This window comes from Strongylocentrotus purpuratus, unplaced genomic scaffold, assembly GCF_000002235.5.
Source record: "Strongylocentrotus purpuratus isolate Spur 01 unplaced genomic scaffold, Spur_5.0 spur5_contig_866, whole genome shotgun sequence".
Classification (NCBI taxonomy): domain Eukaryota; kingdom Metazoa; phylum Echinodermata; class Echinoidea; order Camarodonta; family Strongylocentrotidae; genus Strongylocentrotus; species Strongylocentrotus purpuratus.
Genome location: NW_022145575.1, coordinates 334,976 through 347,666, shown reverse-complemented (window position 1 = coordinate 347,666; position 12,691 = coordinate 334,976). Strand labels below are relative to the sequence as shown.

Below are 12,691 nucleotides of genomic sequence, written 5' to 3'. Positions count from 1 at the left end.
AAGGAGGGCCAAATTACACTTCAACAAAGTTTTCAGTACAGTTTTAGGCGGATCCAGGGTTCTTTGGCAGGGTGGCGGCAAATATATCAAAAATTCTTTCAGAAGAAAAGCAGAAAAAAATATATTAACAACAGTTTGTCGGCCTCTTCTTACTTCTTCATCTCTCTCTCTCTGACGGTTTTAACCCAGATGAACAGTTGAAAGACAAGTTAAACCTTTGAATCTTAATTTCTTTTGTTAAAAGCTACTCAAGACCGGCATCAAAACTATAACTGAAATAATAGAATTGGGGCCTTTTGATCTTTGGAAATGTCATGGCACAGGCTTGAATAATAACAACAATGACACTCAATTACCAATTTGATAATTATGTTTATTGCATTGCTGAAAAATGATGCATCAAATAACAAGAAACTTGCAGGTTCTAGTTTCAGATCAAAAAGTATATCAGTTCTAAAGTTTATTATGATTAAATGCAATAATATCCAAATGACATTCGTTTGTTGAGGTACATGTAGGCATGGAGACGGCGACTGGGGTAAGGGAGGATGTCACATCGTCTTCTTATCATCGCTTTCATCTTCCCCGTCGCTCATCCTTGTCGACGATGTGTCTGCAAGGCTGGCTTTCTCAAGGTTCCACTCGTCAAAGAGAGGTAGGTGGTTTGGCATTGACAACTTTGGGTGTGGTGAGGGGATAACATGGGTGCAGGAGCGAGAAGAAGGCTTCGAAGATGTTCTGCCCCGAGATGTGGTTTCGCCTTATGACCTCAGCCAAGTGGGCCTCAAAGTTTGACAAGGTAGTGCCATTTATTCTTTGAAAGTGGTCCTTGGCGTGCTTCCACACCCCCTCTTTATACGGCAGGTACAAACCTTCTTCACCTCACCCGTGATGGTGTGTTTTTACGTGGCCTTGTGCACGTCCGATTAACATTTGCTCGTATCGCACGCACGGATCATACCCTGTATATAGTGTCTGTACAAAATAAATTTTTAATACTGGTATGTAGGTGACCAGACTGGTGTTTCCTCCATGTCATATTCTCTGCCTCTTGGTTGGTGGTGGGCGTGGTAGCAGACCCATTCTCTCTTGGTTCCTTGCTTGGATAATTGCTGTTTGGATGACAGATCTAGGAGCTGTACTGCTTCTCACGACTGCTTCAGATAGCTATCACAAAAAGGAACATATCCTTCTATTACTTCTTCAATCTAGAAACATGTCACATGAAGAACTTGGTAGGAGAGAAAATTACAAATCTAAATTTTCATGATACTTTTGAATAACTCAAAGTTTTGCTGCCAATAACTTTAAAGTTCACACAATATAGATAATGACATCATTCTTTGAAAGTATGACGGTAAACAATGACAGCACTATTATTTGAAGTATGAATGCAGACAAATGCTTATTCACAATGAGAATCACTCTATCCAAATACTGTGAAAAACATGTGTTGGTGCATCTTGCAAGTGGATCAGATTCACGCATGATACAACGCAAATATAACTGAATCACTTCTGACACAACAATGAATTTTGCAAATTTCTAAAGGTTTCTTGCTATGGAACTGCTCTCACTTACAGATCGCAAATGTTTCATATCACAAAATGTTCATGTCATACATGAACACTTCATGCATTCATACCAAAGGAGAAATGTTAATTAAAGCTAACTTTTCACAAAGACGATAATGATCTTTTAAAGTGAAATGGCTCAGTACATTGTAACCTTTGAAGATGTGCATACGTGGGTATATAGTCATTTGTGAAGTAGGCAACTTGGCGATCACTACATAACACTGAGCCAATGGGTGTTACGCTCCTGTGGGTACGTCCATGTGCTGCTCTCTATAAACCCATGCATGAGCAACTTTAAATTGAATGTATGTGCTAACCTGGAACATCTGTTCTCGTACACTGCTGACCGTTCTATCGAATGAAGGGTCCCCTGTCACTAGGGTCGGGGAGCTTTGATGGCCATTCTGTGGATCAGCTTCATCTATGCTGGAGGCTGACCTCTTTGCTCTGGTACTAACTGGACGAGGTACAAAGGCATGCTGGCTGCAAAGTCAACATCAAGAAAGAGAAACAATTCATTTCATGAAACGTCTGCCCTCTTTTTAGGCATTTTCTGAAAATTAATATGCAGAAAACTATATATGAAAAAAAAATCATTCAGTTCTATAGTCCAAAAATTTGTATTTAAAAATATATTGTTTAAATCAATTCATACATTTTTTTAAAATGTTAATGTAAATTTTTAGGTTTCATATTTTTGTACGCTGAACCGGTAATTAAACAATAGATATTTTTTTATAATAAAATACCATAAACACACACATATATACCTGGTAAGGCTTGGAGTACATTGTGTATTGCTGTGTGTCACATCTGTTTGCTTATCGGGAGAGCTTGAAGGGTTGGAATTTAATCTCCTTTTACCAACCAGCTTTGGTCTCTGCTCACTTTGCGAATGATCAGAATCAGCATCACGATATCCTCCTTGGAATCCAACACTTTGACTCTGGCCAGTCTGGATTTGTTGATAATCATTCTGCTGCTCCATGTATTTATGGTGACCACTAGTCTGTTTAGAATGAGTAGATCCATCTTTTGGTCTTGCGCCCGACTCCCGATATCTTTGTCCAGGAGGCAATTGACTTTGCATGTCTGAATCTAATGTAGGGTTGATTGAACCTCCCTCTGAGGGACGCAAAGGTCCAACAAATGCACCTGTAGGTACTGCTGATACTGCTGATCGATTTTGATGAGGATTTTCCATCCCAGCTTGATTGGGCTGACCAACCCCCTCAGGGAATGGATTGTACCCAACAGGGAGAGTGTCATGTTTAGTGCGCAGTCTTGGGAAGTCTGGCTGGCTAGGAATGTTCCACTGCCAGGGAGGTAGTCTTCGGGGGGTTCAGGGAGGGACGGAGGGAACCGCACAATGTCCTGATCAGGGTTACCATGCTCATGAATAGAATGTCCGAGGCCTTGATCATATCCACCCTCTGCAGTCACCAGTGGAGGACCATGACATGCTGAATGTATTTGTTGTGAAGGTGGAGTCGACGTCCATGCTGTCACAGGAGAAGGTCCATCAAGGTGTGTGTCATTTGTTTCTGTTGTGCTTGACAAAGCACCAACAGTTTCTATGCCTGAAAAAAAAGAAGATAAACAGCGTATTGTCATACATAATCACTATTCATTTCAAAGCAAGTAAAAGAATTCAAAAATTAATATAAAGCTAAAGATTACAGCAACATGAAGCTACTTACATCAAGAGCAAAACATGTTTAAAACACTATAGAGTGGTGAAGTGTGACGTCATCAGAAATCTATTTTTGATTTCTCAATTTTTTCTTCATTTTCCGAAAGAGCATCAAAAATAATGTCCAAATGTCGAAAACCAATTGAAGTATTGACTGAGATATGCTCTGGCTCCTAACCATTAGGAGCCAGATTATATAACACTGAGTTCCCATAGGACATGTATTTATTCAGATAATATTCAGCCAATACTTAACATATTCAATTGGTTTTGACAGTTGGATATTATTTTTGATGCTCTTAAGGAAATTGAAGAAAAAATTGAGAAATTCTCAAAATAGATTTGTATGACGTCACAGCTTCAAAACTCTATAAGATGAAGATAGGCTTATGTCATATACTTTTGTGACCTGTTGATGGCACCACTGAAATAAAGCTGTTCACAGCAAGCAATATGCTTGGGAGCACTAGAGTCTTTGCCCTTCTAGTGCCTTTGTTGCATGTGAATCTCTGAAGTTTGCATCCCGTATTTTCAATTATAACATATGGTGATAATTTCTAGCTGCATATCTGCAGGTCAGCAAGGGGATAAATGATGGCACAATATGGGGCGAGAAGGCACCTTGCCAGTGCATAAGGCATTATAAATGTAGGTGATCAAACAAAATGCAGCAGAATTTCTGAGGAAAATCAAGGGATATTCCTCCCTAAAATGTGTAACAAATATGTAAATATATCATTTAAGGGGGTGTAGCATGACGAGACTATGTGTCTTTCCCGTGGCCTGACTCGGGTCCAATCGGGTATAATACGACTATGGACGCCGCGACGGCAGTATTTGCGTGCGTGCAACATACGCGAAACTGAAGCGTGAGGAGAACTTCGGTCTGTTTCGCGAACGCTAGCGCGTGCTGACAATTAATCAAGTCAATTCGTTTACGTGCAGTTGTCCAAAAGAAGTCGTAGATGGCATTTACAAGTATTTGCCCTGCTACACCCCCTTTAAATCTTGAGAAATGTTTCTTAGGTCTTCCCAAAGTATACCATAATGTCTGCTGAGGTTACAGAGGACAGTATAAACAAGCCCAACTCACTGTCATCTACATCTGGCGCCCTCTCTTGTGCAAGTTTCCTCAGTCTACGTGCCACATCCATTCTGCGCTGCTGGAGCTTCTCCCTGGTGTGCTGGATACTCTCGGACTCAGGAGCATAGGACACATGCAGGAATCCTCCATAGAAGGAATGGTCATCCATCTTGCGCTTGGCAACTCTGTCACATGAACAGAAAATCAGAACACCACTTTAAATGAGAAGTCCGAACTCAATGTATTAAGTTGGTTTTGATAGAAGCAGAAAAATGAGAGTTAAGGGTCAATGAAAGTTTGAGAAAATTCTGATTAAAAATAAGAAAGTAATGAATTATTTAAGTTGCAATCGAGCAAACCTGAATTGGCACCACCGTGAGGTATCTCGTGAGCTCCTTTCCAATTTGCTCAGTACAGAAAATTTCAAAAACTTCCATTTTCTTCGATATTAATGACGAAGTAGATTTTTTCCATAAAGGTGATGTATAAAAGCATATTTTGAATAATAATATTTAGGATGCATTTATGATTGAATATTTTCTTGAGGGAAAATATAAATTTCTGATATCTTTTCAAGTTTAAATTTACTGTTAATACAATCAGACCAATCTTCACTGCGGATTCCCATTCCTTGAAGTCTAGGAAATGCCGTTTAAATGTCCCATGTGATATTAAATATACGGAATCACCTTTAGAGGGAGATAATTGACTTTAAAGCCTATCTGCACTAGTTTGGCCAGGAGGGATTAGACCTCCCTGCATGGTCACTGACAGGTGGTTATCTCATCAAATCAACTCTCAATTAACATACGAAAAAGGTGACCATGGGGGACCAACGGTCACCACTTAGGTTTTGTTTGCTGTATAGAGGGCGCACGTAGCTATAAGTAATGCAGTGGGGCTTTAAGTTAAAGAACAGTAAAATGCAGAGTTAAGTGTGCACTATATGCAGCATTGACACTAACCTAGCTGCCTGGATGTTTGCATACTTGATCCAATGTGTCTTGGTGAACTCCTCTGCAGTCTGATCATCATCAAGGGTGCGATACTCCTCTATCACACCGTAGAGGGACAAGAGTTTGAGAAGCTCATCGGTGATGTTGATATCAGGAACCCCATGAACAAGCAGGTAGCGGGATTCCTGGTTGATGGTGAAAACCTGCATGTGAAGAGGGGAAAGAGAGACAGAGGAGGGGAGAGAGAGACAGAGAGAGGGAGAGAGAGAGAGAGAGAGAGAGAGAGAAAGAAGAGAGGAGGTAGACAAAGTGGGGGGATAATGGAAGAAAAATATGAAAGATTAACCATTCAGCTATGATTATTTGGTTTTTTATCAAAGGAATAACTAGCACCCTTTTCAAGAACCCGTCATGATGTGGAACCGAGGGGGGGGGGTCGGTCCAGCCCCTCACTTGACAGTGTTATTTAGGGTTTGTGTTAGACAGAAATAACTATCTGATTTGGGTCATTTCTTTAATAAAACTGACATTTGTTGACATTCCCCAATACAGATGGTAACCCAGAGATCTCGTACCGTGGGGGTAATTTAGAGCCACAGCGGAACATCTTTTCGCTCCCGACATTTCTCCCCCGATTTTCTTTATTTAGATCTAATTTTCTGATTTCTAAATCAGATGTAAATAAGGTTGGTATGTCATTTGTCCTAATTACAGTTATCAAAATTTGATAACTTACGATATGATATGATATGAACTTATGATAATTTACGGACTTACTTATTATGAGTTATCCAATTTTATCTCAGAACCGCGAGGCAGTACGTTCATGCATTCGAATTATTACCCGGTGGCCGATATATTTCCGGTTCAACCTACCAAAACATAGCCAATGGCCAATCAGAGCACTCGTTTCGTGGGAGTTCGTTGGTCAAGCCGGGCTGACTCGTACGTAGCTACGGTAGCTATTGGACGTTCAAAAGGAAAAAATGAATATTCATCAACTAAAACCAAGATGGATAATGTTGACGACGAGACTTTCTCGGATTAATCATTAATTTAGGATCTAAATGAGCAACCTATCGTAAGTCAAATAAGCTATGTATATGTTATTTTTAATTTTTATCATAATTGCAGCAGTTATGAGGATGTAAAGAGTGAAAATCTCGTTGCATATCTCATTCATCGCGGTCCGGTCGAGCCGAACCATTTGTTCCGTACAGTCCCATACAGTCCCGATAGGCCATACTTCAGTCTCTATAATCGGAGGTCTAGTGGAGCCAGACGTAGTCTCAGTGGAACAACTGACGATTAGAGAGACTGAAGTTTTCGGTCTAGGTTTGTGTATGCTTGTTCTAAATCTTATCTAATGCCAGAAAGAAGCGTCAGAGTTTTCATCCGGAATAGTATCGAGAGCTCTAGTAGCTGGAATCGGTCTTCATCTTCACTGTGCATTTTTCTTTTTTTGTCAGTAATTCAATGCTTCAATTCCGGGAAAAGTTGATGAATAGTTCATTATTAGCAGTTTCAATAACTGCAAGAAGGCACCAGAGAAGTTTACAGTCCATGCCAAGAGCAGAATGCACAGGAACCCAATGCTCAGATATACATGTAATTAGACCTATGTATGTTTTTTTAATGATGAATGGAATAAAACATGACGAAAACTCTCCGTTAGAGAAAATTCAGTGAATTGTCTCATAGACTTTAGTTTGGTCCTAAGCACTTTGATATAGTCATTATCATTAAGTAAACAAGACCCTTCCTTATCTGCTGGTGAACTTATCCCTCTGACTTAATCCCTGTATCAACAGAGCTTGCGTACATTTAGGCGAGCCTGGAGCGTTGGGTTAGTCTAGAATTCAGACAATAATTATTGGTTTCAGCATGGACCTGCGAGAAGTAAATTAGATGTATTGTGGTACCAGCAACTGGCAACTTTGGAACTCAAGTCGAACAATAAGTGTTACTAGCATATTTACGAGACGCTGCATTCCGAAAGAAAGAAATGAATGAAGGAAATAAACGTCAATATCACCGGCGCTTGAGACAGATTGCGGGAGAGATAGAAGCAAAAACATTTCAATATCGCTGTTACCGGCTTTTTAATATTACACAAATTATGCCAACGGAAAAAAAAATGAATGAAGGAAATGAATGCCTACAACACCAGCGCTTGAGAAATATAAAGAGAGACATGTCTCAGGAGATCGAGAAGCGAAAACAATTCAATTTAGCTAATGTTACCGGATTTTATATGACAAATAGTACGCCAACAGAAAGAAAGAAATGAATGAAGAAAATGAACGCAGATCGCTGGAGAGAGAGAAGCGAAAACAGTTCAATGTCGCTGATGTTACCGGCTTCATGACAAAAGGTAAGCCAACGGAAAGAAAGAAATGAATGAAGAAAATGAATTCCAATATCACCATCGCTTGAGAATTATGAAGAGAGACAGATTGCAGGAGATCGAGAGAAGCGAAAACAATTCAATTTGGCTGGTCCATCTATCATGACAAAAAGTAAGCAACGGAAAGAAAGAAATGAATGTACAAAAATGAACTTGTCAATATAACAATTAAGCGCTTGAGCAATATAAAGAGAGACGGATCTCGGGAGAGAGCAAAGCGAAAACAATTAAAATATCGCTGATGTTACCGGCTTTATTACAAAAAGTAAGCCAACGGAAAGTAAAGAAAATGAATGAAGAAAATGAATGCCAATATCATCAGCGCTTGAGAATTTTAAAGAGAGACAGATCGCGGGAGATCGAGAGAAGCGAAAACAATTCAATTTGGCTGACGTTACTACCGTCTATCATGACAAAAAGTAAGCAACGGAAAGAAAGAAAATAAATGAAGAAAATGAATGCCAATATCATCAGCGCTTGAGAATTTTAAAGAGAGAAAGATCGCGGGACATCGAGAGAAGCGAAAAAATTCAATAGCTGATGTTACCGTCTATCATGAAATAAGTAAGCCAACGGAAAGAAAGAAATGAATGAAAAAAAGAATTCCTAGATCACCATCGCTTGAGAATTATGAAGAGAGACAGATTGCGGGAGATCGAGAGAAGCGAAAACAATTCAATTTGGCTGATGTTACTACCGTCTATCATGACAAAAAGTAAGCCAACGGAAAGTAAAGAAAATGAATGAAGAAAATGAATGCCAATATCATCAGCGCTTGAGAATTTTAAAGAGAGACAGATCGCGGGAGATCGAGAGAAGCGAAAACAATTCAATTTGGCTGATGTTACTACCGTCTATCATGACAAAAAGTAAGCCAACGAAAAGAAAGAAAATGAATGAAGAAAATGAATACCAATATCATCAGCGCTTGAGAATTTTAAAGAGAGACAGATCGCGGGAGATCGAGAGAAGCGAAAAAATTCAATAGCTGATGTTACCGTCTATTATGAAATAAGTAAGCCAACGGAAAGAAAGAAATGAATGAAAAAAAGAATTCCTATATCACCATCGCTTGAGAATTATGAAGAGAGACAGATCGCGGGAGATCGAGAGAAGCGAAAACAATTCAATTTGGCTGATGTTACTACCGTCTATCATGACAAAAAGTAAGCAACGGAAAGAAAGAAATGAATGTCAATATAACAATTGAGCGCTTGAGCAATATAAAGAGAGACGGATCGCAGGAGAGAGCGAAGCAAAAACAATTAAAATATCGCTGTTACCGGCTTTATTACAAAAAGTAAGCCAACGGAAAGTAAAGAAAATGAATGAAGAAAATGAATGCCAATATCATCAGCGCTTGAGAATTATAAATAGAGAGAAGCGAAACCAATTCAATTTCCACGCTCTGTGCGAGAGTGGGAGGGGGTGTAATTAAGACAAGAATTAAGTTTCGAGAACGGTACAACGAATCGTCTTGTTTCTCTAATAATTTAATGAAGCGTCAAAGCTTCAGCGCTTTGCGCGTGAGTGGGGGGGGGGGGGAGGCGCGGATCCACCGGCCACCCCCCTATAGCCCCCCAAAACGGTAAAAAAAATAGAGAACGATACAACGAATCGTCTTTCTCAATTATTGATAAAACGTCAAAGCTTTTGCGCTTTGCCCTGGTAGAGTCGAGAACGGTACAAAGAATCGTCTTCTTTCTCAAAATGAAGCGTTAAAAGCGCGGGAGAAGGGGGGGGGGGTCTTATTTAAGACAAGGATTTAGAGTCGAGAACGGTACGACGAACATGAAGTGTTGAAGCTTCCGCGCAAAGGGCGGGAGGGGGGGGGGTAATATTTAAGACAAGGATTTAGAGTCGAGAACGGTACAACGAATCGCCTTCTTTCTCGAATAATTAAATGAAGCGTTAAAGCGCGGGAGGGGGAGGTCTTATTTAAGACAAAGATTTAGAGTCGAGAACGGTACAACGAATCGCCTTCTTTGTCTAATGATTTAATGAAACGTAAAAAAGCGCGGGGGGGGGGGGGGGTCTTATTTAAGACAAGGATGAAGAGTCGAAACGGTACGACGATTCGTTTTCTTCCACTATAAATAATGTAATGAAACTTCAAAGCTTCCGCGCTTCGGACCAAAAAATAAAATAAGAGAAGGTGATTTTAGGAAGAAACAATTAATAATTACTTAAGGAAAGACAGAAAAAGAAAATGAGAAAATGATGAAGACAAAGAACAACATAAGAGAAGGTGGTAGAAGGAAGAAACACAGGATAGCGTAAGGAAAGAGAGGAAGAGGAAATAATAAAATGATAACAACAAACAATAACATAAGAGATGATAGAACAAAGAATAACATTAAGTAATTAAGACAAAAATAGAAAATGATTAAGAATACATAATGGAAAGATAAAACAAAGGATGAAAGATGGAAAAAACAAAGATTAACATAAGGAAAGACAGAAAAAAGAAGGTGATAGAAGGAAGAAACAAAGAATAGCGTATTATAAGTAAAGATAGGAAAGGAAATAATGGAATAATAAAAACAAACAATAACATTAGAGAAGGTGATAAAAGGTAGTAACATAACATAATGAATTTAAGACAGAAAGAATACTGCTTAGGTCGGTTTATTAAAACAAAAGCAATGAGGAGAACACAGCGAAGGTCTAGTAAATAGACTACTCTCATTCAACAACAATAACATAAACATCGCTCAGACACGCAGCTCAGAAATTGTCACACAACCTTCTCCGAGTTTGATTCTGATGCCAGCGCACGCAGTGCACTTACGCATACAGTTTTCTAACGAGACCGTACGTGCTACAGCGAGGGAAGAACGTACACGTAGTGCCTCGCTAGAAAATTGGACGAAACTCGGAAAAGACCCGTATGTCTATGCGACAATCTGCGCTCAAGCGTAGGCTGAGCAGCGTGGGCTGAGCGCACGATCTCATATTTATCTCCGCTTTTGCTGGTTCATTTTCTCCCGTTCAAAATTGCATTTGAGGTAGCAGTTCATTTTCAAATTTCTGGTAATAAAATCAAATTCAAAATAAAACATGAAATCAAAAAACATGTGCACTAATATGCGCAGTCATACAAGCTGGTCAGTCATAAGAGGGCTTAATCTGATGCAGCTGCTTAACAGCCGGTCGAAACGTGATTGACAGCTCTCTCCACGAGAAGAAGGGGGAAAAAGATTCCTGAAGTGAGTCAAATCTGAAATTTGTTCGGGAGTATCAATATCATATCTCCGGTATTACTTGCCCGATTTTTGTGCTTTGAAGTTTTTTGGGGCAAATGAATCCCTAAGAACAAATTTCGGGAGAAAAAAACACAGATTTGTGTAACTTTGGGATTTTTTTCTTCACATTTTCTCTTCAGCCAGACTCTGTTGACGGGTCTTATCAGCGCGTTATTGGCAATGGATTAGGAAAGTGATAAGAACGGGAGGTCCTTCTCCAGGCTCGTTTTCAAACTCTATGAGACAATATCCGAGTTAGGGACACTAAAGTCGGAATCTCTCTAGCGAGGAATTTTCGTAATGAATGAAAAATGAAGTAAAATGGCAAGATTATAGGCATAACAAGCCCCTTTAACAATTGCCACATGGATATTTACAAACAATAAACACTAACCAGGAGGTGTCATGACACCTCCCTGCACTAACTTAGTTAGAGTTAGATCTACACTTAAGTAACTAAGATCATAAGAATAAAATTCAGTTTCTATTTGATCACAATCACACTCACACTCACAGTCACAGACGAGGTCCTACTCTGTACTCAACATCAAATCAAATTGTGATTTTTCATTATCAATAATCTGTGATAATCTTTTGAATTAGATTCTAGAGGTAGAGCCTTGGTCCTATAGTCTTACTCTTATTAGAGGTGCATTGCATTGCCAACTGCCATTAATTTGAACGAATATCAAAATTGGCTTAGCCTAATTAGGAGTAAGGGGTAAACTGATCTACATCCTTGATTTTGATACAGTACAGCTACAGTACAGTAGAGAAGAGAAAGAAATGGAGAATTGGAGATAGATAGGACAGGAAATATACTTTCTTTCAAATAGACTAGTGCCTAGCTATAGCTAGAGCCCGGTAGAGGGTAGAGGCTACTCCAGGCAGCTCCGCCGCCGACGCCTTCGGTTAGGTAGAGTCAGCCCTAGTCGATCTAAGATCTAGTCGAGTCTCTAGATCTAGTATGTAAATCAAATCAATATTCAAGATACAGGAAAAGTGTAGCTATATACCTTAACCGCCCTGTCACGCCTCCCATCACGATACAACGGTCGATCCGGGCAAACATTTCGATGTTTCCGAGAAGATGGCGTTTTGCCTGTGGAGGCATCCATGTTTATTAAGATTGTTGCGTCGAGATCTCGAGTTGAGTGTATGGAAAGCCACGGGGGAAATTAACGTGATCTCGAAGACACGCTTCCGATATAAATCCAGCACATAATTATTTCAGACATAGTCGATACCCCCCCCCCCCCCCCCCCCCCCCCCACTCAGTGTTATTTAGGGTTCGCGTATATGCTTGTTCCCTCTTTTTGAAAGCACCCCCTATCTGAGTGTTGCCAATATTTCTGAACCCCCCTTTCGCGGGCTTTTCCACCTTGGAGCTCCCCCTAAATCCTGAAAAATGCTCTATGTACCCCCCTAAATTAGGAATAATTTCTCAGGAGTCCAAAGAGATGAGAGAAAAAAAGAAAAAACACCCCCCTTTTTAAAGAAATCTCCGGGTGAAAAGTTAATACACCCCTTTTTTTACAATTCTCGGGCCAGACTTTGTCGCACGAAAAGTACCCCAATACAAGACATTTTGGTAACATGCATGGGGTCCGTCCGTTCTCGGAGTGGGGGGGGGGGGGCGGGAGTCGATATGAGTCCCTGTAGAAAATAGATGATCGAACAAGAATTGTTCAATTGAAATCCAAAACAGTTTTTGCTGTAATTCTATTTT

General features: G+C 39.8%; 1 protein-coding gene across 1 annotated transcript; it reads right to left on the bottom strand.

Moving 5' to 3' along the window:
- Positions 1-352: 352 nt before the first annotated feature.
- Positions 353-12,091, bottom strand: LOC583571. Its single transcript, XM_030974131.1, has 6 exons — positions 11,979-12,091; positions 5,320-5,513; positions 4,364-4,539; positions 2,348-3,157; positions 1,895-2,060; positions 353-1,167 (listed from the first exon to the last, which is right to left on the bottom strand). Exons 1-4 carry the CDS (start codon positions 12,078-12,080, stop codon positions 2,676-2,678), a joined length of 954 nt encoding a protein of 317 aa, XP_030829991.1. The 5' UTR covers positions 12,081-12,091; the 3' UTR covers positions 353-1,167; positions 1,895-2,060; positions 2,348-2,675.
- Between the last annotated feature and the right edge of the window lie 600 nt (positions 12,092-12,691).

Coding starts and splice junctions, on each gene's coding strand:
- LOC583571 (XM_030974131.1), bottom strand. CDS start 12,080: ATGGATGCCTCCACAGGCAAAACGCCATCTTCTCGGAAACATCGAAAT. Junction 5,514..11,978: donor GGCGTGACAGGGCGGTTAAG/GTATATAGCTAC, acceptor CTTCACATGCAG/GTTTTCACCATCAACCAGGA. Junction 4,540..5,319: donor GCAAACATCCAGGCAGCTAG/GTTAGTGTCAAT, acceptor TTCATGTGACAG/AGTTGCCAAGCGCAAGATGG.